General features: G+C 42.6%; 1 protein-coding gene across 2 annotated transcripts in view; it reads right to left on the reverse strand.

Annotated features, from left to right (window-relative positions):
* nelfb (negative elongation factor complex member B) overlaps positions 1-22,381 on the reverse strand; it is a 93,913-nt gene extending 71,532 nt beyond the window's left edge. For both annotated transcript variants that reach the window (XM_073052441.1, XM_073052440.1), the window contains exons 1-5: positions 22,235-22,381; positions 16,137-16,300; positions 9,357-9,456; positions 5,997-6,227; positions 3,841-4,026 (exon numbers count right to left, since the gene is read on the reverse strand). In XM_073052441.1, the coding sequence (XP_072908542.1) occupies positions 3,841-4,026; positions 5,997-6,227; positions 9,357-9,456; positions 16,137-16,300; positions 22,235-22,336 (783 nt within the window). In that variant the 5' untranslated portion in view covers positions 22,337-22,381. The remainder of the gene's footprint in view (positions 1-3,840; positions 4,027-5,996; positions 6,228-9,356; positions 9,457-16,136; positions 16,301-22,234) is intronic.
* Positions 22,382-24,630: the final 2,249 nt, after the last annotated feature.

A 24,630-nucleotide genomic window follows, 5' to 3' on the forward strand; every position in this document is an offset into this window, starting at 1 on the left:
GCTAGTGGAGTGATGCCACAGCAACAACCTGGCACTGAACATCAGTAAGATGAGAGCCGATTGTGGACTTCAGGAAAGGCAAGATAAAGGAACACATACCAATCCTCATGGAGGGATCACAAGTGGAGAGAGTGAGCAGCTTCAAGTTCCTGGGTATCTAACCAGGTCCCAACATATCGATGTAGTTTTAAAGAAGGCATCAGTGACTCTATTAGGAGTTTGAAGAGATTTGGCATGTCAACAAATACACTCAAGATCTTCTATAGTTGTACCGTGGAGAGCTTTCTGACAAGCTGCATCACTGTTTGGTATGGAAGGGCTACTGCACAGGACCGAAAGAAGCTACAGAAGGTTGTAAATCTAGTCAGCTCCATCTTGGGTACTAGCCTACAAAGTACCCAGGACATCTTCAGGGAGCAGTGTCTCAGAAAGGCAGCATACTTTATTAAGGACTTCCAGCACCCAAGGCATTCCCTTTTCTCACTGTCACCATCAGGCAAGAGGTACAGAAGCCTGAAGCCACACACTCAGCGATTCGGGAACAGCTTCTTCCCCTCTGCCATCCAATTCCTAAATGGACATTGAATCTTTGGACACTAACTCACTTATTTTTTAAATATACAGTATTTCTGTTTTTGCACTTTTTTATAATCTATTCAATATATGCAATTGATTTACTTGTTTATTTATTATTGTTATTATTTTATTTATCATTAGTATTTTTATTTTATTATAATATATTTTTTCTCTACTAGATTAAGTATTCCATTGAACTGCTGCTGCTAAGTTAACAAATTTAATGTCACTTGCCGGTGATAATAAACCTGATTCTGATTCTGAGGTAGCAAAAGTGAGTGGGAAGTTGGATGATTGGGAAGTTTTTAAAATCCAACAAAAGCAACTAAAAAAGCTACAAGAAGGGAAAAGATGGAATATGCGGGCAAGCTAGCTAATAATGTAAAGCAGGATACTATAAGTTTTTTTTCCAGTTATACAAGTAATAAAAGGGAGGCAAGAGTTAATATTGGACTACTGGAAAATTATTCTGGTGCGATAGTATTGGGGGACGAAGAAACAGCAGATGAACTTAATCAGTATCAACACGTACAAACAAGCTGGATGAACTCAGCAGGTCGGGCAGCATCTGCTGAGACGAGCAGTCAACGTTTCGGGCCGCGACCCTTCATCAGGACTGAAGAAGGAATGGGCAGGGGTCCTATAAAGAAGGTGGGGGGGAGGGTAGAAGGTGCCAGGTGAAAAACCAATCAGAGGAAAGATCGTGGGGGAGGGAAAGCAGGGAGGGGATAGGCCGGACAGGTGAAGGAGGAATGAAAGGGGAAAGCACTATGGGTAGTAGAAGAAGGCAGAATCATGAGAGAGGTGATAGGCAGCTAGAAGAGGAGGGAGAGTGAAAGTGGGATGGTGGAAGGGAGAGGGAGGGAATTACCGGAAGTTGGAGAATTCCATGTTCATACCTAGGGGCTGGAGGCTACCCAGACGGTATATGAGGTGTTGCTCCTCCAACCTGAGTTTGGCCTCGAGGCCATGTATGGATATGTATGGACATATCCAAATGGGAATGTGAAGCAGAGTTGAAGTGGGTGGCAACAAATAGGCTCATACGAGTGAGACAGATATCTGGTTGAATGATATAGCAACAAAAAACTCATAGGCCCAAGGAATTGATTGTGGACTTCAAGGGGAACTCAAAAGAACACCACCAGTTCTCATTAAGTAGTCAGCCGTGGAAAGTGCCAGCAGCTTGACGTTCCTGGTCGTCTGCATATTTGAGGATCTGATCTATATCCAACACTTTGATGCAATCATGAAGAAAGTGTGCCAGTGGCTGACTCATTAGGAATTTGAAGAAATCTGGTACACTTAGTATGATGGCTCCAAGGCAAAGGACAGCAAGAGGCTGCAGAGGATTGTAAATTCAGCCAGCTCCATCACAAGCATACCCCTCTCTACCATCAAGGACCTCACAAGGCTGTACCTCAAGGCAGCTGCATTCATCACTAAGGACCCTCAATATCCAATATGCCCTCTTCTCCTTAGAGAAGTACAAGAGCCTGAAGATCCTTACTCTATGATTCAGCAACAGGTTCTTCTGCTCTATCATGGATTTCTGAATGGCCCATGAACACAACCTCATTTTTTGCACTACTTACTTATTTTGTAATTTATCAAAGTCAAAGTCAATATATTATCAAAATAATTTTTACCCTAATGTTACCAATACCACCTTAAGAATCATTTTCTTGTAGGAAAATAAAGAAATACAAGAGAATTTATGAAAAACTAAACAGTGAATAAACAAAGAATGACAAACTACCACCCCAACCTCTTTGACAGAGCCATTGTTGTATCTAATTGCTAGCACATGTGGAATTCATGTGATCCACTCCAATCTACCATAAGGAACTTAATCAAATGCCATACAAATCTACATACACAATATCAAACCCCCTTTGCCTTGGACAATCCTCAATTTTATAGTAAATTAAGCATTTTTAATCTAATATCAGATGAACCTTTAGGTCCCAAGACTTTAATTCCCACTCGGTTGGGAGATATTACTATTCAGGAATAAAAAGTGGGCCTGTGAACGTAGAATTATTATATATTTATTGAGAAACAAACAAAAAAAAAACTATTCACAGGAGTTCCCAACCTTTTATATGCCATAGACCAGTGGTCCCCAACCACCAGGCCACAAACCGGTACCAGGCCGCGAGGAAACGATATGATTTGGCGATATGAAACGATATGAGTCAGCTGCACCTTTCCTCATTCCCTGTCACGCCTACTGTTGAACTTGAATGCATGCAAGGTCATTACCCAAGCGAGGTCATCAGTCGCCTAAACGTAGTAATACCCTAGCGCCAGGGATCACTGGTTGGCCTCGGGTACCCGGCCACCTCGTGTGGCCGGCGAGAAGTGCCGTTGCTACTGGCCTGGACCACGGACAGATGGGCGCTGCCCCTAAACCTGTTTAGCACACCGAATGTTTGTGGGGAATCCGGTTCTAAAATATTCGCAGACGGCCTAATTCGAGCTCAGAGTTTCGTAAGTAGCAGAGCAGCTACCTCGCTGCGATCTACTAAAAGTCATCCCTCGAGCCAAACTTTTGTCAGCCGATAGATCCTACCTACCTACGGGGGGGGGGGGGGGGGGGGGGGGGGGGGGCGGGCATGCACCCTGTCGCACTCCTTGCTCGGTCGATAGCTCTCTCCGGACTGCGACCGCCGCAGCCCCGGTACGGTGACCTCCGATCCTTACCTTGTCCTCTCACTGGTGTGTTGTAATGATTTTATGTTCATACGAGGAAAATATGCGCTGTGTGTTTAATATCCAAACGTTGCTTAAAATGTTATGATGCTATTGATTATAAGTGAGTTATAATTGACTCATCACTATATTCATGCGAGGAAAGTATGCGCTGTGTGCTTAATATTAAATTTGTTAGATAAACCCTTTTAGAAATGAAATTGAGTTTATTAGCCACTTATAAGTGACTTATAGTTGACTTATCAGCTATATTCCAGTCGTGATTAACACACCCCTCCCTCTCCTCCCCCCCCCCCCCCCCCCCCCCCGTCAGCCGGTCCGCAAGAATATTGTCAATATTAAACCGGCCTGCGATGCACAAAAAGTTGGTGACCCCTGCCATAGACTGACATAATTAAGCAAGGGGTCCGTCTATGAACCCCAGGTTGGGAACCCCAGCCCTAGAAGGCAGATGACTAATCTTTCATTCCTATTTCTCACTTTAAAAAATAGGGAAGATTTAAATCTTTAGGTAGTACATGCAGAACACATGCCAAAACATTAACACACCTTGTGGCAAGGATCCACAGAACATATTTCACTGATATCGAGGTCGTGCAAAGACATCAAGAGTTCTGCCCGCAGAGTACAATAATGTACATTCCTTGTCCGTAGGAACAGAGTACGTAGGAACTGGAGAACCATGTCATACAACTTCACATTTTTCCCGATCATGTTGGTTAATTTCTGAACTACCTAGATACACAAAAAAAATACAAAAATGTTAGAATAGTACAAAGTACAACAGGCTTTCTCAAATACTCACAGTTGCAGAAACAGAGCTATACAGCAGGTAAACAGGCCCTTTGGCCCATCTGGTCCATGCCGACAAAGTGAGCTACACTGACTTGCCTGCATTTGGCCCATATTCTGACAAACATTTCCAATCCATGTAATTGTCCAAATGCCTTTTAAATGTTGCATTAACACTCACCTAGACCACCTCTTCTACCAGTTCGTTAATATGTTCCATATACTTGCCATCCGCCATGTAGAAAATGTTGCCCCTCAAGTCCTTTTTAAATCTTCACCCTCTTACCTTAAACCTTGCCCTTTAGTTTGGACTACCCTACCCTGAGGAAAAGAATTTAGCTACTAACCTTATCTATGCCCAATTAAATTGCAAAAGAAAGGTGAGAGTGGATATTAGTAGGTTGGAAAATGATGCTGGAGAGGTAGTAATGGGGGAACAAAATGGTGGATGAACTAAGTATCTTGTGTCAGTCTTCACTTATGAAGTTAACAGCAGTATGGTGGAAGTTCCAGCTGTCAGGGATCATGAAGTGTGCAATGTTACCATAATGAGAAAGAAGGTCCTTGGGAAATTAAAAGGTCTGAAAGTAGATAAGACACCTGGACCAGATGTACACCCCAGGGTTCTGAAACAGGTAACTGAAGAGACTGTGGTGGCATTGGTAATGATCTTTCAGAATCACCATAATAAAGAACTGTCTTCAGTGAAAAGAAAAACAAGGAGTTCTGCAACAGATGGTCTGGCCTCCTCACAGCCCTGATCTCAACATCATCAAGACTGTCTGGATTACCTGAGACAGCCAAAGTCTGCAGAAGAACTGTGGCAAGTTCTCCTAGATGTTCGGGAAAAACCTACCAGCCGATTTTCTGATAAAACTGAACAACAGTATACCTAAGAGAACTGATGCAGTTTTAAAGGCAAAGGGTGGTCACACCAAATATATATCTGATTTTGTTTTTTAGCGTGATTATTTAAATATTCAAAGTAATTATTTTAAATATCTAGAAAATTTTCATTTCATTATTTTTTAAATAATAATTTTATTTTTGCATGTACCTAAGACTTTTGCACAGTACCGTAGATCCTGTCTCTAAGAATCCTCTCCTATAGTTTGTCCACCATTGATTTAAAACTCACTAGTCTACATTGATTCTACTAATTCCCAAGGCTATCCCTATTACCCTTCTTGAACAAAGGAATAACATTTAACAGCTTCTACTCCTATGACATAAAGATCATCACAAGACACAGCAATCTCTCCCTCACTTCCCCTAATAACCTGACGTATGGTATATCCTCTCTGGCCCCAGAGACTTATCAACTCTAATGTTTTTCAAAGGTTCCAGCACATCCTCTTTCTTAACGTCAACATTTGGCAATATATCAGTCTGTTTTACGCTATCCTCATGTTTTCAGCGACCTTCCTCATTGGTAAATACTGAAATGAAGTATTCATTAAGGATCTCTCTAACCTCCTCTGACTCCAGGCACGTTTTCTCTTTTATCCCTGAACAGTCCTCCATAAGTGATTTTTTTTCCTACCATGTTTGGACAGGACCAACTTGGTTGAATGTGGTTGCACATAATCATTCTTGTTCATTTAATACAACAAGAAACCATTGGATTTGAAAATTGATATCACCTCATTTGTAGGGAGAACATGCTGGATATTTATGGATTCTAGGGAATACCAGACAGAGACATTGAAAAATATTGTTATACACACCCTTGAAGCGTCCATTAAAAGTCAAACTATTGAAATGCCTTCCTCCTGTGCTATCAACAATGAGGTAGAGCGTAATGAAAACCCTTCTTAGAGCAGCATCACCAGTACCATAAGTAACTGTGAACTTCTACAGAAGCAACGATTAATAATTGCATGCTTTTGATAATAAACTATTCTAATCCGTACCTCTCCCTGACGTCGTGTTTTGGGGGATGCCGAGAAAAAGTTATGCAGAACTGACAGTTCACTGCTGAAGAGAGCATTTTCTTTCTCAATGATGTACTGTTTCAACAAAGGTGAGACTTCATCTCCAAACAACGCCTGGTTGTCTTGCCAGATCTGACGTTTAACCTCTGTGGCACAGATTTTGTAGAGTTCCTTATCTGCCATCACCAGTTTCAGCTTTTCTTCTGGCACCTATATCAAACGATGCGAGACAGGACTATTAGGATAAGGCAAGGCAAACATTTGAAAAAAGCTAGAGGAAAGATTTCTGGGTGCCCAGTAGTCATGTCTAAAATTCTTCTCCCCATGAATTCTTTCAAACAATAATTTGAATATTTTAATAACAAAATTATGGAACAGAATCAGAGGTTCTGATCATCTCAGTGATCATATGTTAAAAAAGAACAAGGTTCTGAAACAAAATAAGGAAACAAGGTCAGATTAAGGGCATTGAAAAGTTGCAGTCTCTGGATTAATTCCAAAAACGTGACAGTGGATATAGGAATAGGAGGAAAGGTCAGATGAATGTGTGTCCAACAGTACACTGTAGAAGAGAGGACTTCAGATATCTGGTAAACATTGAAAACATACAGCATAATACAGGCCCTTCGACCCACAAAACTGTGCCGAATATGTTCCTACCTTAGAACTACCTAGGCTTTACTCATAGCTCTCTATTTTTCTAAGCTCCATGTAGCCATCCAGGAGTCTCTTAAAAGACCCTATCGCTTCCGCCTCCACCACAACCGCTGGCAGCCCATTTCACGCACTCACCACTCTCTGCATAAAAAACTTATCCCTGACATCTCCTCTGTACCTACTTCCAAGCACCTTAAAACAATGCCCTCTCATGCTGGCCACTTCAGCCCTGAGGAAAAGCCTCAGACAATCCACACGATCAATGTGTCTCATTATTGTGTACACCTCTATCAGGTCACCTCTCACCCTCCGATATTCAGACAGTTATACAACATGGAAACAAGACCTTCAGTCCAACTTGTCCACGCCAACTAACAGGCTTAATTACTAATCCCATCTGGCTGCATTTGGCCCATATCCCTCTAAAGCTTTCCTATTTACAATAGTCAGTAGATGATGACACATTTGTGAGAAGAGAAACAGTTAATATTTTGGATCAGTGATATCCAAGGTAGGAAATTACTGGGAAAAAAATTGAGCGCCAAGATCATTCAAAAAGGCAGACATTACTCAAACAGAGTTAGGTCTGAATTGACATTTTTGAAAAGGTAACAAAATGTATTTATTTTGTGCTGAGATCCTTACTGCATGTTATTTACATTGAAATTTGGATAAGGTTGCAGGGACGTATGCATTGTAATTGTCAATGGTGTGAAGGATAGTTGACAGTAAGTACAAAGCAAAGGAGATGGAAATTAATTCTAGTATTTGTGAGCAGCAGATTGAGTATTGAGGAGCAATAACCCTGAAGCAGTATTGAGGAGTAATAATCTTGAAGGAGTACAGAGAAACAGATAGATGTCAATGTACAAGTCCAAGATCGCTGAAAATGACAACACAGTTGCTGAAGAATCTTGAATAAGGAGATATATTTACATAAAATGTAATTTGAACATAGAACATAGAAATCTACAGCACATTACAGGCCCTTCAGCCCACAATGTTGTGCTGACCATGTAATCTACTCTAGAAACTGCCTAGAATTACCCTACTACATCGTCCTCTATTTTTCTAAGCTCCATTTTCCTATCTAAGAGCCTCTTAAAAGATCCTGTTGTATCCGCCTCCACCACCATCGCTGGCAGTGCATTCCACACACCCATCACTGTCTGTATGAAAAACCTAACCCTGACATCCCCTCTGTACCAACTTCCAAACTCCTCAAAACTATGCCCCTTCATGTTAACCATTTTAGCCCTGGGTAAAAAGCCTCTGGCTATCCACATGATCAATGCCTCTCACCATCTTATACACCTCTATCAGGTCACCTTTCATCCTCTGCCGCTCCAAGGAGAAAAGGCCAAGTTCCCTCAACCTATGCTCTTCAATCCAGGCAACATCCTTGTAAATTTCCTCTGCACTCTTTCTATCATATCCATATCCTTCCTGTCTGGCCAGCTGGTGGCACCAGACTTCAGAGCGAAGGCTCCTGAGTTCGAATCCAGCTGGCTCCAAAAAATCCTGGAGAGGGATGGGCTCCACCAGGTTTCAGATGCCCAAGAGACGCTGTATAATGAGCAATCACCAAGAAGATTGGTGCAAAAAGCTTGTCATGACGGTGCCCCGACTCCTCTACCAGGAGTTAGGGGTTCACGCGCACACACACATACACACTTCCTGTAGTGAGGTGGCCAGAAATGAACACAGTTCTCCAAGAGGGGTCTGTCGAAGGTCTTATATAACTGTAACATTACCTCATGGCTCTTGAACTCAATCATATGGTTGACCAATGCCAACACAGTGAGATCAGCGCCGGGCTCGAGAACGGAGGTTCCCAAGTTCGATCCAGTGACAGACCGCTACCGAGCGTGCTCTCCATCCGTACTGGGTTGATGTCGAGCTCACACCTCGACCTCGTTAAAAAAAAACTGCCACGCCCAGTTTAAATTCCCATGCGGAATATTGTGGAGGATCAAATACCCAAACATACCTGTTATTAATGAAGTAGTGAAAGCAGCCCTCATAAACTAGTTTAAAATATAAGAGCAGGGAGGTTACGATTACAAAGCACTGGTATGGCCATATCTGGTGTACTGTTTACAGTTCTGGTCTTCACACTGTGGAAAAAACATGATTGCACTGCTGAGGGTGGATGGGAGATTCACTAGGACAATGCCTGGGCTGGAGAATTTCAATTAAGAGGACATACGAGATGGCTTAGGCAAAGGAAGCTGAGGAAAGACCTGATAAAGGTTTATGAAATGGTGAGGGACTTAAGACAGGGTAGATAATATAAAAATTTTTGTATATCAGAGGGATCTACAACTGAAGGGCACTGGTTTAAGGAAAGGGCTAGGAAGTTTGGGGGGGGGGTATCTGAGAAAGAACTTTTTCTACTGAGAGAGTTGCTGAATCTGAAATGTACAGTGTGGGGGGGGTGGCAGAAGCAGGTACACTCACATTTAAAAAGGTTCCAGATGAACATCTGAGTTCTCAATAGAGAATCAAGAGAAGCTGCAGACCAAGAGTGGGTAAATGGGTTAATATTGATAAGTACCTGATAGTCAGCTGAGAAATGGTGGATGGCAGAACCTCTTTGCTGCGGAATGACTATGACTCTAAAGACTCTTAAATCTGAGTCCAATAACAATTTATCACTTTTTTCAAAACAACGCTCCTGACCTTAGGCAAATGTTTCATCACACACATTACAACAGGTTGTATCGAAGGCACTTTAACCAATGGAAAGCATTTCCCCAGCAGATCTTCCAGCTTGCTGTACCTGAGGACAAAATTATTAGAAATTTGTTATTGATTACAGTTCTTCTTTCAATACTATTATTTCACACAAACTTGATGTACACATTTTCAAGTAATTATTTAAGTAGGGCGTGAAGTCTTTACTTTTAGCCAATTTTAAAAAACACTGAAGGCCTACCTCAAAAAAATTTTTTTTTTACATTTTTCTCCATTAGAACTCATGCCCACAATAAATACCGGACATTCAGAATTTAGATAAATGTGAGGTGATGCATTTTGAAAGTATCAATGAGGCTAGGTCATACACCATGAAGTCCTATGAAGTACTGAGGAACAGAAGGACCTTGGCCTCCATTAGTTGGGGCACTGAGTAAGGAGGTTATGAGCCAACTTTATAAAACATTACTCAGATCTCATCTGGAGTACTATTTGTTCTTCTGGCCACCAGCCTCCTTGAAGGATGTAATAGTACTGGAGAGGGTGCAGAAAAAAAATCACCAGGATGTTTCTTGGGTTGGACTGTTTTGAGTTTGAGGACTGGAGAGTCATACAGCATGGAAAAACGCCCTTCAGTTCAACTGGTCCATGCCATTCAAGATTCCCATCTATGCTAGTCCCATTTGACCCATATCTCTCTGAAGCTTTCCGATCCACAGAGTGCCCTTTAAGCGTTGTTAGTGTACCTGCCATGATTGACGGGAGAAGAATACCTCAACAAAAATGAAACAACACCTATTTGGGACAGATTTAAATATGCTATACAGCAATCAGCAGAGAAGATAATCCCAGTACAAGAAATTCAACACACCAACAAGGGGTGGATAACCCAAGAAATTCTAGATCTGATGGAACAAAGAAGGTTAGTGAAGAATAATAAAGTGCAATATAGAGAGCTAAACAGACAGACCAGATAATTGTGCAATATTGCAAAGGAAGAATGGCTGAATCAAATTAACAACAGCAAAGAAATGCACAAGAAAATTAAGGAAATTACTGGAATTAAGAAAACCTCCTCTAAGGGATGCACATGATCAGCAGACGGATCCAGACTAACAGATCCAGAGAAAGTATGTGAGAGGGGGATTCAGTATACAGAGCAGCTTTTTGAAGATAATAGAGGGGAACCCCCCCAGATATTATGCACCCTAATTCTGGCCCACCTATTACCAAAGAAGAAGTAACTAAAGCAATGAAAAGCATGAAACATGGTAAAGTCACTGGACCTGATGAAATTTCAGTGGAAATGATACAAGCCCTAGAAGATCTGGGCAGATATTCTTTCTGAACTGTTTAATGGCATATATGAGTCTAGTCTATTGCCTGACGATCTCTTGAAATCAGTATTTATAACTCTGCCAAAAACTTCTGGAACTATTGACTGTGAAAATCATAGAACAATGAGTCTTATGAGTCACATTATAAAGATTTTATTGAGAATTGTTATGAGTCGAATTAGAAACAAATTAAGGCCAAAAACTTCTAAACTCCAATATGGGTTTATTGTGGATATAAGAACTAGGAACTCAATTTTCACACTACCAATGCTTTCAGAAAGAGCAACTGAATATCAAAATGATGTCTTTTTATTTTACTAAAGCATTCGACAAAGTGCATCATGAAAAATTATTTTAAATTCTTGCTAAACTAAACATTGACAGAAGGGACCAACAACTGCTTCAAAATTTATATTGGAATCAAACAGTGTGGGTAAAAATTGATGATAATATAAGCAGTTGGACTAAAATTCAAAGAGGAGTTAGACAGAGATGCGTTGTCTCACCGGAATTATTTAATATCTATAGAGAAATGATTCTTAGAGAAATAGAAGACCTAGATGGGATAAAAATTGGAGGTGTTAAAATCAACAATAAGATAAGCAGACGATACCACCCTAATAGCAAGTACTGCAGAAGACCTACAGATCCTCTAGACAAAGTAGTACAAACAAGTGCAGATTTTGGTCTATCAACTGTAAAAAAAACAAAGGTATGGTAATATCAAAACAGCAAGATACTCCCAACTGCCAACTGTACGTCGGTAACCAAAAGATTGAACAAAAGACCAGCTTTAAGTACCTTAGTAGCTTTATATCACAAGATGCTAGAAGTAGAAATAAAAAAAAGAATTGCCATTGCCAAGACCAGCTTTCAAAAAATGAAACCCATTTTTACCAACAGACACATTTCTATAACAAGGCTTAGGCTACTAAAATGTTACATCTGGTCAATCTTGCTGTATGCTTCTGAAACACGTACAGTAACACCAGAACCCCAAAGAAACTTAGAAACAACAGAAATGTGGTTTCTTAGAAGAATGCTGAAAATATCACATTGAGACAGGGTAACTAATGAGACAGTACTCCAACGTGCCCAAACAAAAAGATCTTTAATGAGAACATTAAATGAGAGGAAACTTAATTTCCTGGGCCATGTCATCAGAAAAGGAGAAATAGAATGCCTTACATTACAAAGCCGTATGCTTGAGAAACACGGAAGGCGGCGCAAAGAAGAAAATATATGGACACTGTGAAAGAAGTAACAAATCTAAATGTGCAAGATATCACTGACGCTGTGAGGGATCGTTCAATGTGGAGAGCCATGACCGCCCAAGCATGTAACACACAAGGCACATGAACAAGTGCACCAGCCACGATCACTTCTTCTGCAGCTCATTCTATATACAGAGCACCCTCTGGGAGAAAATATTACTCATCAGGTCCTTCTTATTAAATATTTCCCCTTGCCCTAAACCTATCCCACTCGTTTGATTATCCAACCCGATATGCATATACCTCTCTTGATTTTATACACCTCTATAATCCTCCTCATTATCCTACATTGCAGTGAATGGTATCCTGACCTGCACATGACTCTCCATAAATGTCTCTTGTGTTTTGGCAAAATCCTTGAAAATCTCCTTCACCCTCTTACCAGCTGAATGGCATTTTGCTCATCGGAGCAATGTGACCAAAACTGAACATAACATTCCAAATGATGTCTTACCAACACCTTGCACGATTGTAACATTCCAACTTCCATACTCAAAAGGATCATTCTGAGTTCCCAGGAGCAGAGGAATTACGATGAAATATATGAAATTATAAGGGATGTAAGTAAGGTAGACTGCAGGAATATTTTTGCCATTATGAAAGGTGAACAAAACTGAAGGACATAGATTTAAAGTACAATGTAAGAGATTTATAGAATTGTGGGGGACCATTTTTACTCAGAGAATGCTGATTACCCGGAATGCTCAGCCAGAGTGGTTGAAGAACGTTGCTGACACCACGCATTAGGGTTGTCCAGATGAGCACTGAAAAGTATGAGCCTGGAAGTGCTAGAAGGTTCATTTAGATGGATTCCCAATGGTCAACGTGAAGTGGGCTGAACGGTTTGTTGCTGTGCTGTATAACAGAGCCACTCATGGTGCTCCTAAGCCAGCCACCGACACTCCCTCTGAGTGTCTCCTGTGCAGTTCCAATGACCAGACTCGGCACATCATCAAAGTAGTTCAGGGATCTCAACATCTAAAACAAAGCACCTGGATAACTGCCACCCAAAACATTCATTTCCTCCGATGCTGAGGCATCTTGGTGGCAACAAATATCATCTGCCAAATCCAATCCAATTCATTAACCCTTATCCAATACCTTCTATAAGTTTACATACATTCATCAACTAGGGCAAAAGCACCAGACACAAGCTATCATCTAAAGGTTCATCTCAAGCTACGCACACCATCTAACGTAACAAAACCTCATTGTTCTTTACACGAGCAAAGAATTTAGAAACATAGAAAACTTACAGCACAATACAGGCACTTCGGCCCAAAAAGCTGTGCCGAACATGTTCTTACCTGAGAAATTACCTAGAGTTACCCATAGCAAGGTCTACTTTTCTAAGCTCCATATACCTGTCCAGGAGTCTCTTAAAAGGCCCTATAATATACACCTTCAACACTGTCACCGGCAGTCCATTCCATGCACTCACCACTCTCTGCGTAAAAAAATTACCTCTGATATCTCCTCTGTACCTACTTCTAAGCACATTAAAACTGTGCCCTCTCGTGCTAGCCATTTCCACCCTGGGAAAAAGCCTCTGACGATCCACACGATCAATGCCTCTCATTACCTTATACACCTCTATCAGGTCACCTCTCATCCTCCGTTGCTCCAAGGAAAAAAGGCCGAGTTCACTCAACTTATTCTCATAAGGCATGCCCCCCAATCCAGGCAACATCCTTGTAAATCTCCTCTGCACCCTTTCTATGGTTTACACATCCTTCCTATAGTGAGGCGACCAGAATTGAGCACAGTACTCCATGTGGGGACTGACCAGGGTTCTATGTAGCTGCAACATTACCTCTCAACTCCTAAACTCAATCCCACGATTGATGAAGGCCAATGCACCGTATGCTTTCTCAACCACAGAGTCAATCTGCACAGCAGCCTTGAGTGTCCTATGGACTAGGACCCCAAGATCCCTCTGATCTTCCACAATGACAAGAGTCTTTCCATTAACACTACATTCTGTCATCATATTTGATCTACCAAAATGAACCACCTCACACTTATCTGGGTTGAACTTCATCTGCCACTTCTCAGCCCAGTTTTGCATCCTATCAATGTCCTGCTGTAACCTCTGACAGCCCTCCACACTATTTACAACACTTCCAACTTTTGTGTCATCAGCAAATTTACTAACCCACCCCTCCACTTCTTCATCCAGCTCATTTATAAAAATCACAAAGAGTAGGCGGCCCAGAACAGATCCCCGAGGAACACCACTGGTCACCGACCTCCATGCAGAATATGACCCATCGACAACCACTCTTTGCTTTCTAGGGCCAAGCCAGTTCTGGATCCACAAAGCAATTACCCCTTGGACCCCATGCCTCCTTACTTGCTCAATAAGCCTTGCATGGGGTACCTTGTCAAATGCCTTGCTGAAATCCATATACACTACATCTACTGCTCTGCTATCATCAATCTGTTTAGTCACATCTTCAAAAAATTCAATCAGGTCCGCAAAGCATGACCTGCCTTTCATAAAGCCATGCTGACTATTCCTAATCATATTATGCCTTTCCAAATGTTCATAAATCTTGCCTCTCATGATCTTCTCCCACCACTCAAGTAAGACTCACTAGTCTATAATTTTCTGGGCTATCTACTCTCTTTCTTGAATAATGGAACAACATCCACAAGCTTCCAATCCTCTGGAACCTCTTCCATCCCCATTGATGATGCACAGAACATCGCCAGAGGCTCAGCAATCTCCTCCCTCACCTCCCACAGGTAGCCTGGGGTACATCTTGTCCAGTCACAGTGACTTGGTGGTTTCCAAAAGCTCCTGCACATCCTCTTTCTTAATACCTATATGCTCAAGCTTTTCAGTCCACTGTAAGTCATCCCTACGATCACCAAGATCCTCTTCCATAGTGAATACTGAAGCAAAGTACTCATTAAGTACCTCTGCCATCTCCTCCAGTTTCATACACTTTTCCACTGTCACACTTGATTGGTCCTTTTCTCTCATGTCTTATCCTCTTGCTCTTAACATACTTGTAGAATGGCTTGGGGTTTTCCTTAATCCTTGACTAGATTTACAACAGCCTTTGTACACAACGTTTCCTGTACCCTACCATTCTTTCCCTGTCTCACTGGAATGTACCTATGCAGAACTCCACGCAAATATCCCCTGAACATTTGCCACATTTCTTCCATACATTTCCCTGAGAACATCCGTTTCCAATTTATGCTTCCAAGTTCTTACCTGATAGCCTCATATTGCCCCTTATTCCAGTTAAACGCTTTCCTAACTTGTCTGTTCCTATCCCTCTCCAGCGCTATGGTAAAGGAGATAGAGTTGTGATCACTATCTCCAAAATGCTCTCCCAATGAGAGATCTGACACCTGACCAGGTTCATTTCCCAATACCAGATCAAGTGCAGCCTCTCCTCTTGTAGGCTTATCTTGTGTCAAGAAACCTTAAACACACCTAACAAAATTCACCACATCTAAACCCCTCACTCTAGGGACATGCCAATTGATATTTGGGAAATTAAAATCTCCCACCACAACAATCCTTTTATTATTACAACTTTCCAGATTTGGTCTCCCTATCTGTTCCTCGATGTCCCTGTTACCATTGGGTGATCTATAAAAAACACTCAGAAGAGTTATTGACCCCTTCCTGTTCCTAACTTCCACACGCAGAGACTCCGTAGATAATCCTTCCATGTCTTCTTCCTTTTCTACGGCCGTGACACTATCTCTGATCAACAGTGCCAAGCCCACACCTCTTCTGCCTCCCTCCCTGTCCTTTCTGAAATATCTAAAGCCTGGCAATTGAAGTAACCATTCCTGCCCCTGAGCATCATAGCTTCCTGCTATAAAAATGACATTAAATTAATCTGAGTCTGAATAAAGTTGGATCACTGGAACTCCCTACTTCACAATGCCACGGTAGTTGCTTTATCACCTTGCAGAGGTTTAACCGGCAGATCACCATTGCCTGAGACTGACAATAAATTCTGGCCTTGTCAGTAATATCTTCTGAATATGCATAACTTCTGCTTAATATACTGAAATTATTAACTTCCTGTGACCATTATACTTTGTGATCCATTTTAGATGATGGATATTAACTGCAAAATTTGCAGAGAACAATGGGAAGTATCAAATGACTACTGTAACTCTACCTGTCGCCATCTTTTCCTTCCGATGCAATGGTGGCAATTTTATCCAGCAGCTTTTCTCGTAGCTCATCAAATACAGACTGATGGAATTCCAGCCTGGGAATGCTATGCAGGTCCAAGAAAGGCAAAGCTGACTGCAGAGATGGCAATAAGATTCCATTTTCAACCTGAATATTTAAAAAAGAGATCATAGTAATATTCAAAAACGAATAGCCCTTTGAAATATACGAGAACATTTCAAGGGGGAAGGGTCAGCTATCCCATTGTCAAGCTGGTGTATCTATCGAGGTCATGCCTCAGTCTTAGTTATTTTTTAAGTTCATAGGGATGGTTTTGGGAACACAGAGGGGAATAAGATCATGGTTAAGGGACAGGCATGTGGGGGAGTTAAGAGAATGGAGACCTGCACTTTGTGTTCTCCATTTGAAGGCCAGCGATGTGGGATGGGAGGAAGGACATCTGTAGATATTGGGCTGGCAAGTACTGTGGACAAGGATCAGAGAAAACAACTGCTGGTGATCAGTGGTGATCCCTAGGTCGGTGGGTCCTGAAATCAGATGGCAGAGCAAGCAGGGAGCATGACAGCCGTCGACCTCCTAGGGATACGAATTAGTGAGTCCAGAGTCCAAGGCCTGGAGTTTGGGGTCCTGTCATCGGCTAGTCCTGGGGTTGATGCAGAAGATTGAAGCCCAAAGCTCAATCGCAGGACCTGAAGTGGAAACCTAATGATTGAAGTCTATGAATGAAGTCCACTGAGTAAGTTGAGACCCATTGTCCACAATTTTTTGAGGAAATTACAAGCAGGGTAGACAAAGGAGATGCAGTGGATGTGCTATACTTGGGTTTTCAGAAGGCCTTTGACAAGGTGACACACATGAGGCTGCTTAGCAAGATAAGAGCCCATGGAATTACGGGGAATTTACTAGCACGGGTGGAGCATTGGTTGATCGCCAGAAAACAGAGTGGGAACAAAGGGATCCTATTCTGGTTGGCTGCCGGAATCAGTGGAGTTCTACAGGGGTCAGAGTTCGGACTTCTACTTTTTATGACGTACGTCAATGATTTGGACTACAATATTAATGGCTTTGTGGATAAATTAGCTGATGCTATGAAAATAGACGGAGGAGCGGGTAGTGCTGAGGAAACAGAGCTGCAGGGAGATTTAAGAGTTTAGGGGAATGGGCAGTGGCAAATGAAATGCAATGTTCGAAAGCGTATGGTCACGCACTTTAGTGGAAGAAATAAACGGGCAGATAGTTATTTAGATAGGGAGAGAATTCAAAATGCAGAGATGCAAGGGACTTGGGAGTCCTTGTGCAAGATACCCTAAAGGTTAACCTCCAGGTTGAGTCGGTGGCGAATACAATGTTTGCATTCATTTCTAGAGGCATAGAATTTAAGAGCTGGGATGTGATGTTGAGGCTCTATAAAGCACTCATAAGAACACACGGAGTATTGTGTGGAGTTTTGCTCCTTATTTTAGAAAGGATATACTGACATTGGAGAGGGTTCAGAGAAGATTCATGAGAATGATTCCAGGAATGAAAGGGTTACCATATGAGGAACGACTGGCAGCTCTTGGACTATATTCCCTGGAGTTCAGGAGAATGAGGGGGAGATCTCATAGAAACATTCCAAGTGTCAAAAGTCCTGAACAAATTAGAGATAGCAAAATTATTTCCCATGGTAGGGGAGTCTAAGACAAGAGGGCATGACTGCAGGATTGACGAATGTCCACTTAGAACAGAGATGCAGAGAAATTACTTTAGTCAGTGGGTGGTAAGTCTGTGGAATTTGTTGCCATGAGCGGCTGTGGAGGCCAAGTCATTGGGTGCATTTAGGCAGAGATAGATAGGTTTTTGATTAGCCAGGGCACCAAAGGGTATGGGGAGAAGGCAGGGGAGTGGGGATGACTAGAAGAATTGGATCAGCCCATGATTGAATGGCTGAGCAGACTCAATGGGCCGAATGGCCTACTTCTGCTCCTATATCTTATGGTCTTATGGACTCTGCTGGAGACCCAGAGACCTGTCCAGTAGTTTGGATGACTATGTAGGTGGGTGGGAGGGAAGGAAGGAGGAAAGGAGCTTATAGTGTTATTTTTGTGTTGCTTATTGTGTTGTGTTGTTCTGCTGAGCATTGTGAGCATGCTATGTTGGTGCTGAGACATGTGGTGACTCTTGCAGACAGACCCTCAAAACATTCTGAGGTTGTTTATGCAAATGATACAATTCACTGGATGATTTTGATGCATTAGTGATAAATGAATCTGAATCTCATTGGTTGATAGATGTTGACATATTCAGCACATGAAGAAAATGTTAATACCTATACCATCCAAAATTTAGCAGGGCTTATATATTTATGTGCTTTTGCTAAAGACAACCAGATTAATTTTTCCCCTTCTTGGTACAGAGGATTGAGACTTGTGGGGTCCCATCAAGAAGGCAACTCGTGCGAGCAGCTCCAATGGAAATAAAATATTCCCACTTTAGACAGCTGTAAAACACAACTACATCCATGAACTATAGTTGGTAACATCACTTTAAGGCAATTCTAAAAATTTATCGCTACTCATAGTTGATAGAAATTGAATGGACTCTGGTTCCCCTTTTACTCACCGGAAGACAGGATGTCACTCTGGTTTAAAAGTTTAAGGATGTGAGACTTTCAGCTATGAATATTGACTTTCCAGCTGGCAAGTGCAGAGTCTCCGGTAAATAAAATTGATGATCCATGAGTAAGATTGCTATACCAGAGGAACATTAGGACCTGGTGTTTTTTTGTTTCACGGAGCCTTGGATGACCCCACCACTCCAGATGCAGTGATACAGCTCGATGGCTTAACAATTCACCACCAGGGTAAGTCTGCTGAGTCTTTCAAAGGCAGAAGAGCTGGTGTATGCTTCATGATCAACTCCTTATGGTGTACAAATCGGTGGTGCTCTCCCAGTCCTGCTTACCCGACCTGGCACATCTTGCAATCAAGTTCCGTCCATTTTATTTGCCACAGGAGTTTTCAGCAATCATCTTGGTAGCGGTGTACATCGCACCTCAGGCCCCTGTTAAACAGGCTTTAGATGAACTGAGCACTGTAATCCACAGGCATGAAGCAGCGCACCCTGATGCCTTCCCCATCATTTTGAGAGATTTTAACCAGGCTGGCTTGAAAATGTCTCCAAATAATAATAATCACCAACATATCATTTCTGAAACCAGAGGGACGAACACATTGGACAACTCCTACTATCAGGAGTGCTTACAATGCCATCCCATGCCCACACCTTGGAAAGTCTGATCATCTGACTGTACTTCCACTCCATGAGCATAGGCAAAGACTGAAGACTGCAGCACCAGTAGTAAGGATCAAGAAGGTACAGACAAGGGAGGCACAGGAGTGTTTACAGAACTGCTTTGAGTTGGTAGACTGGACTGTATTTAGCAATTCATCTTGGGAGTCTTGAATGAATACACCACAGTTGTCACTGACTTCATCAAACCTGTGTGGTTGAGTGTGTGCCTACGAGAACATACTGTACATACCCAAATCAAAAGCCGTGGATGAACCAGGTGGTTCATAGACTGCTGAGGGCTAGATCTGTGGTATTCAAGTCCAGTGACCCAGGACTATACAAGACCAGATACAATTTACGGAGGGCTATCTCAAGAGCAAACGAACAATTCCGAATGAGGTTGGAGGTGGAATCAGATACACGTCAACTCTGGCTGGGTTTGCCGGCCATTACTTCCTACAAAGCAAAACCCACATCATGAATGGCTGTGATACTTCACTCCTAGAGGAACTCAACACCTTTTATGCATGCTTTGAAAGTGAAAATAAAACTACAACTAGGAGTATTCCTGCAGCACCCAGTGAAGTGGTCTCCCAATCTACGTCCGGTCTCACCAATATGCATGAGACCACACTGGGAGCACTGGATAGAAATAGATGACCCCAGCAGACTCACAGGTCAAATGTCACCTCACTTAGAAGGACTATTTGGGGCCCTGAATGGTAGAGAGGGAGGAGGTGTAGGGGCAGGTATGGCACTTGTTCTGTTTGCAAGGATAAGCACCAGAAGGGAGATCAGTGGCAAGGGATGAATGGACAAGAAGTCACATAGGGAGCAATCCCTGTGCAAAGCGGGGGAAGGGGTGCCACAATGTGTTTGGCAGTGGGATCCTGCTGGAGATGGCAGTAGTTATATAGAGAATTATATGCTGGACGCAAAGGCTTATGGGGTGGTAGCTGAGCACAAGAGGAACCCTATCCCTGGTGGGGTGGTAGGTGGATGGGGTGAGGGTAGACATGCGTGAAATGGAAGAGACGTTGATGACAGCAGCGTTGATGGTGAAGGAAAGAAAGCCTTTTTCTTGGAAGGAGGACATCTCATTAATTCTGAAAATGAAAAGCCTCATCCTGAGAGCAGATGCAGTGGAAATATAGGAATTGAGAGAAGGGGATGACATTTTTACAAGTGACAGGTGGAAAGAGATATGGCTGAGGTAGCTGTGAGAATCAATGGGTTTATAAAAGATGCCATTTGTTAAATTGTCACCACAGATAGACACAGAGAGATCGAGAAAAGGGAGGGAGGTGTCGGAAATGGACCTTCTTCTCATTGCTACCATCAGGAAGGAGGTACAGAAGACTGAAGACATACATTAAACAATTCATGAATAGCTTTTTCCCCTCGGCTATCCAATTTCTGAATGGACATTAAACCCATGAACACCACACACACACACACAGAGCAATTACAGCCTTGAGTCTTTGTGGACAGGTCTCAATCAGCTTTGCACATCTCGACATTGCAATTTTTCCCCATACTTCTTTACAAAACTGCTCAATCTGTCAGATTGCATGGGGATCGTCAGAGAACAGCCCTTCAGCCCTTTTCAAGTGTAGCCACAAATTCTCAATAGAATTGAGGTCTGGATTCTGACTTGGCCACTCCACTAACTTCGTTGTTTTTAAGTCATTCCTGTGTAGCTTGGGTATTATGCTTTGTGTCATTGTTTTGCTGGAAAACAAATCTTCTCCCAAGTTATAGTTTTCTTGACTGCATCAGGGTTTCCAACAGGATTTCCCTGTATTTTGCTGCATCAATTTTACCTTTAACTTCACAAGCCTTCCAGGGACTGCTGCAGTAAAATATCTCCACAGCATGATGCAGCCAACAGCATGCTTCTCAGTAGACAAGGTGTGTTTTTGATGATGTGTGGTATTTGGTGTTACGTTTAGCCGGATGGCCAAAAAGGTCAATTTTAGTTTCATCGGGCCATAGAATCTTCTTCCAGCTGACTTCAGAGTCTCCTATATGCTTTATGGCAAACTCTAGCTGAGATTTCAGCTGAGTTTTTTTCAACAGTGGCTTTCTCCTTGCCACTCTCCCATAAAACTGTGACTAGTGAAGCACCCAGGCAACAGTTGTTGTATGTGCAGTCTCTCCCATCTCAGCCACTGAAGCTTGTAACTCCTCCAAAGTTGTCATAGGTCTCTTGGTGGCCTCCCTCACCAGTTCACTTCATGCACGGTCACTCAGTTTGACAGGACGGCCTGCTTGAGACAGATTTACAGATGTGCCATATTCTTTCCACTTCTTGATGATTGACTTAACTGTACTCCAAAGGATATTCAGTGACTTGGAAATTTTCTGGTATCCATCTCCTGACATGAGCTTTTCGTAACTTTTTCATGGAGTGGCTTTGAGGGTTCTTTTGCCTTCATGATGTAGTTTTTGCCAGGATACTGACTCGCCAGCAGTTAGACCTTCCAGATACAGGTGTATTTTGCTACAATCAATTGAAACAGGTTGACTGCACGCAGGTCTCCAAAAACAGATCTCCATTCAACTAACGCGCGACTTCTAAAACTAACTGGCTGCACCAATTATGAATTGGGGGAGGGATGGGAAGGCGGTGTGCCAAAACTGGGCGGGCAGGTGGTGGCGTGCCAGAACTGAGGGGGAGGTGGAGAGCCGGGTGGAGGGGGGCGGGAGGTGTGCAGGTCATGCTACCGAAAGCGAGTCGATGGTCCCTCCCGCCCGCCCCACCGCCGCAATGGACCTGGAGCCGTTCGATGTCCCCCCTTCCCGGACCTGGAACTGGTCGATCGCCCGCAGCGGCTCTGTGCAGTTGGTCAGAGTTTCCTTCAGATCGTCGCCGCTCGCGATCCCAAGCTCCTGCAGCCCCGAGAACATGGCGCCTGGAAGTGGGGCAGCGGGTCCGTCCGCTTAACGCTCCGCCAGACAACTGCGCCCTTCATCCCGGGTCCGTTCTGCACTTCCGTGTTAATGTTTCCTTCAGCATCACTGTCACCCGTCTCTGCTTAAACAGTTAATGCAAATCACACCAATTCCTTCCACCTACACTATGTCTATACACCTGTTTCCTGCACATTCACGTACTTATTCAATAACCTCTTAAATGCCTCTATCGCATTTGCTTCCACAGTACATTCCAAGCACCCACAACTCTGTAAAATACTTGCCCTGCACGTCTCCTTTGAATATACCCCCTCTCGTCTTAAATGCATGGACATTTCAACCCTGGCAGAAATCCCAGCTGAAGAGAGCCACGGGATAGTACAGAATGGAACAGGCTCTTCTGTGGCTAACAGAGATTAAAGCATGAGGCACCAGTGGAAAGGACATGGCAGCAAGAATGGGGAGGCCAAAGGTCATCTTCAGCATCTTTGAATCAAAATCAGAATCAGGTTTAACATCTCACTATTTGGCGTGAAATTTGTTATTTTTGCAGCAGTAGTAGAATGCAATATATAATAATATAAGGAAAAATATGTGAATTATAGTAAGTATAAAATAGTTAAATTAAATTAGTGCAAAAATAGAAATAAAAAGTAGTGAGTTACAGTAAGTCGTGTTCATGCATTCAATGTCCATTCAGAAATCCAATAGCAGAAAGGAATAATCTGTTTCTGAATCATTGAGTGTATACCTTCAGGTTCCTGTACCTCCTTCCTGATGGTAGCAATGAAAACAAGGCACCCAGTGATGGGGGTCCTTCACGAGGGATGCTGTCTTTTGAGACATCATCCTTGAAGATGTCCTGGATACTACAGAGGCTAATGCCCATGACAGAGCTGACTAAGTTTACAACTCTCTTCAGCTTACTTTGATCCTGTGTAGTAGCCCCCCACGGTGATGCAGTCAGTTAGAATGTTCTCCACAGTACATCTGTAGAAATTTACAAGTGTTTTTGGTGACATACTAGATCTTCTCAAAATCCTCATGAAATATAACTGTGTTGTGCCTTCTTTGTAGCTGCATTAGTATGTTTGGTCCAGGGTTAGGTCCTCAGAGATATTGACACCCAGAATTTGAAACTGCTCACTCTTTCCATTTCTGGTCCCTCCATGAGGACTGGCTCGTGTTTCCTCACTTTGCTCTCTCTGATGTCCACTATCAATTCTTTCTTCTTACTGACGTTAGAGTGCAAAGTTGGCACAGTGACAGCACTCAACTAGCTGATATATATGTCACTTCTATTTGCTCTCTCATCACCATCTCAAATTCTGCCAACCGTAGCTGTATTGTCAGCAAATTTATAGATGGCATTTCAGCTGTGCTTAACCACATAGTCATGCGTGTAGAGAACAGAGCAGTAGGCGAAGCAAACATCCCTGAGGTGCCCCAGTGTTGATTGTCAGCAGAGATGTTAAAAACATAGAAACATAGAAAACCTACAGCACAATGCAGGCCCTTCGGCCCACAAAGCTGTACCGAACATGTCATTACCTCAGAAATTACCTAGGGTTACCCATAGCCGTCTATTTTTCTAAGCTCCATGTACCTATCTAGGAATATCTTCAAAGTCCCTATCGTATCTGCCTCCACCACCCTTGTCTGCAGCCCATTCCATGCACTCACCACTCTGCGTAAAAAAAACTTACCCCTGAAATCTCTTCTGGACCTACTTCCAAGCACCTTAAAACTGTCCTCTCATGCTCGCCATTTCAGCCCTGGGAAAAAGCCTCTATCGACACAATCAATATCTCTAATCATTTTATACCTCTCAATCTGATCACCTCTCATCCTCTGTCGCTCAAAGGAAAAATGGCCAAGTTCAACCAACCTATTCTCATATGGCATGCTCCCCAATCCAGGCAACATCCTTGTAAATCTCCTCTGCACCCTTTCCACATCCTTCCTGTAGTGATGTGACCAGAACTGAGCACAATACTCCAAGCAGGGTCTGACCAGGATCCTATACAGCTGCAACATTACCTCTCAACTCCTAAACTCAATCCCACGGTTGATGAAGGCCAATGCACCATTTGCCTTCTTAACCACAGAGTCAACCTGCGCAGCAGCTTTGAGTGCCCTGTGGACTCGGACCCCAAGATCTCTCTGATCCTCCTCACTACCAAAATTCTTACCATTAATACTTTATTCAATATTTTCATATGATTTAAGTTATTTTTTATTTATTTATTTTTCTTTATTCTCTTTGGGGAAAATCCTTATCCATGAAG

The sequence above is a fragment of the Hemitrygon akajei genome, chromosome 7 (genome assembly GCF_048418815.1).
Source record: "Hemitrygon akajei chromosome 7, sHemAka1.3, whole genome shotgun sequence".
Lineage (NCBI taxonomy): Eukaryota > Metazoa > Chordata > Chondrichthyes > Myliobatiformes > Dasyatidae > Hemitrygon > Hemitrygon akajei.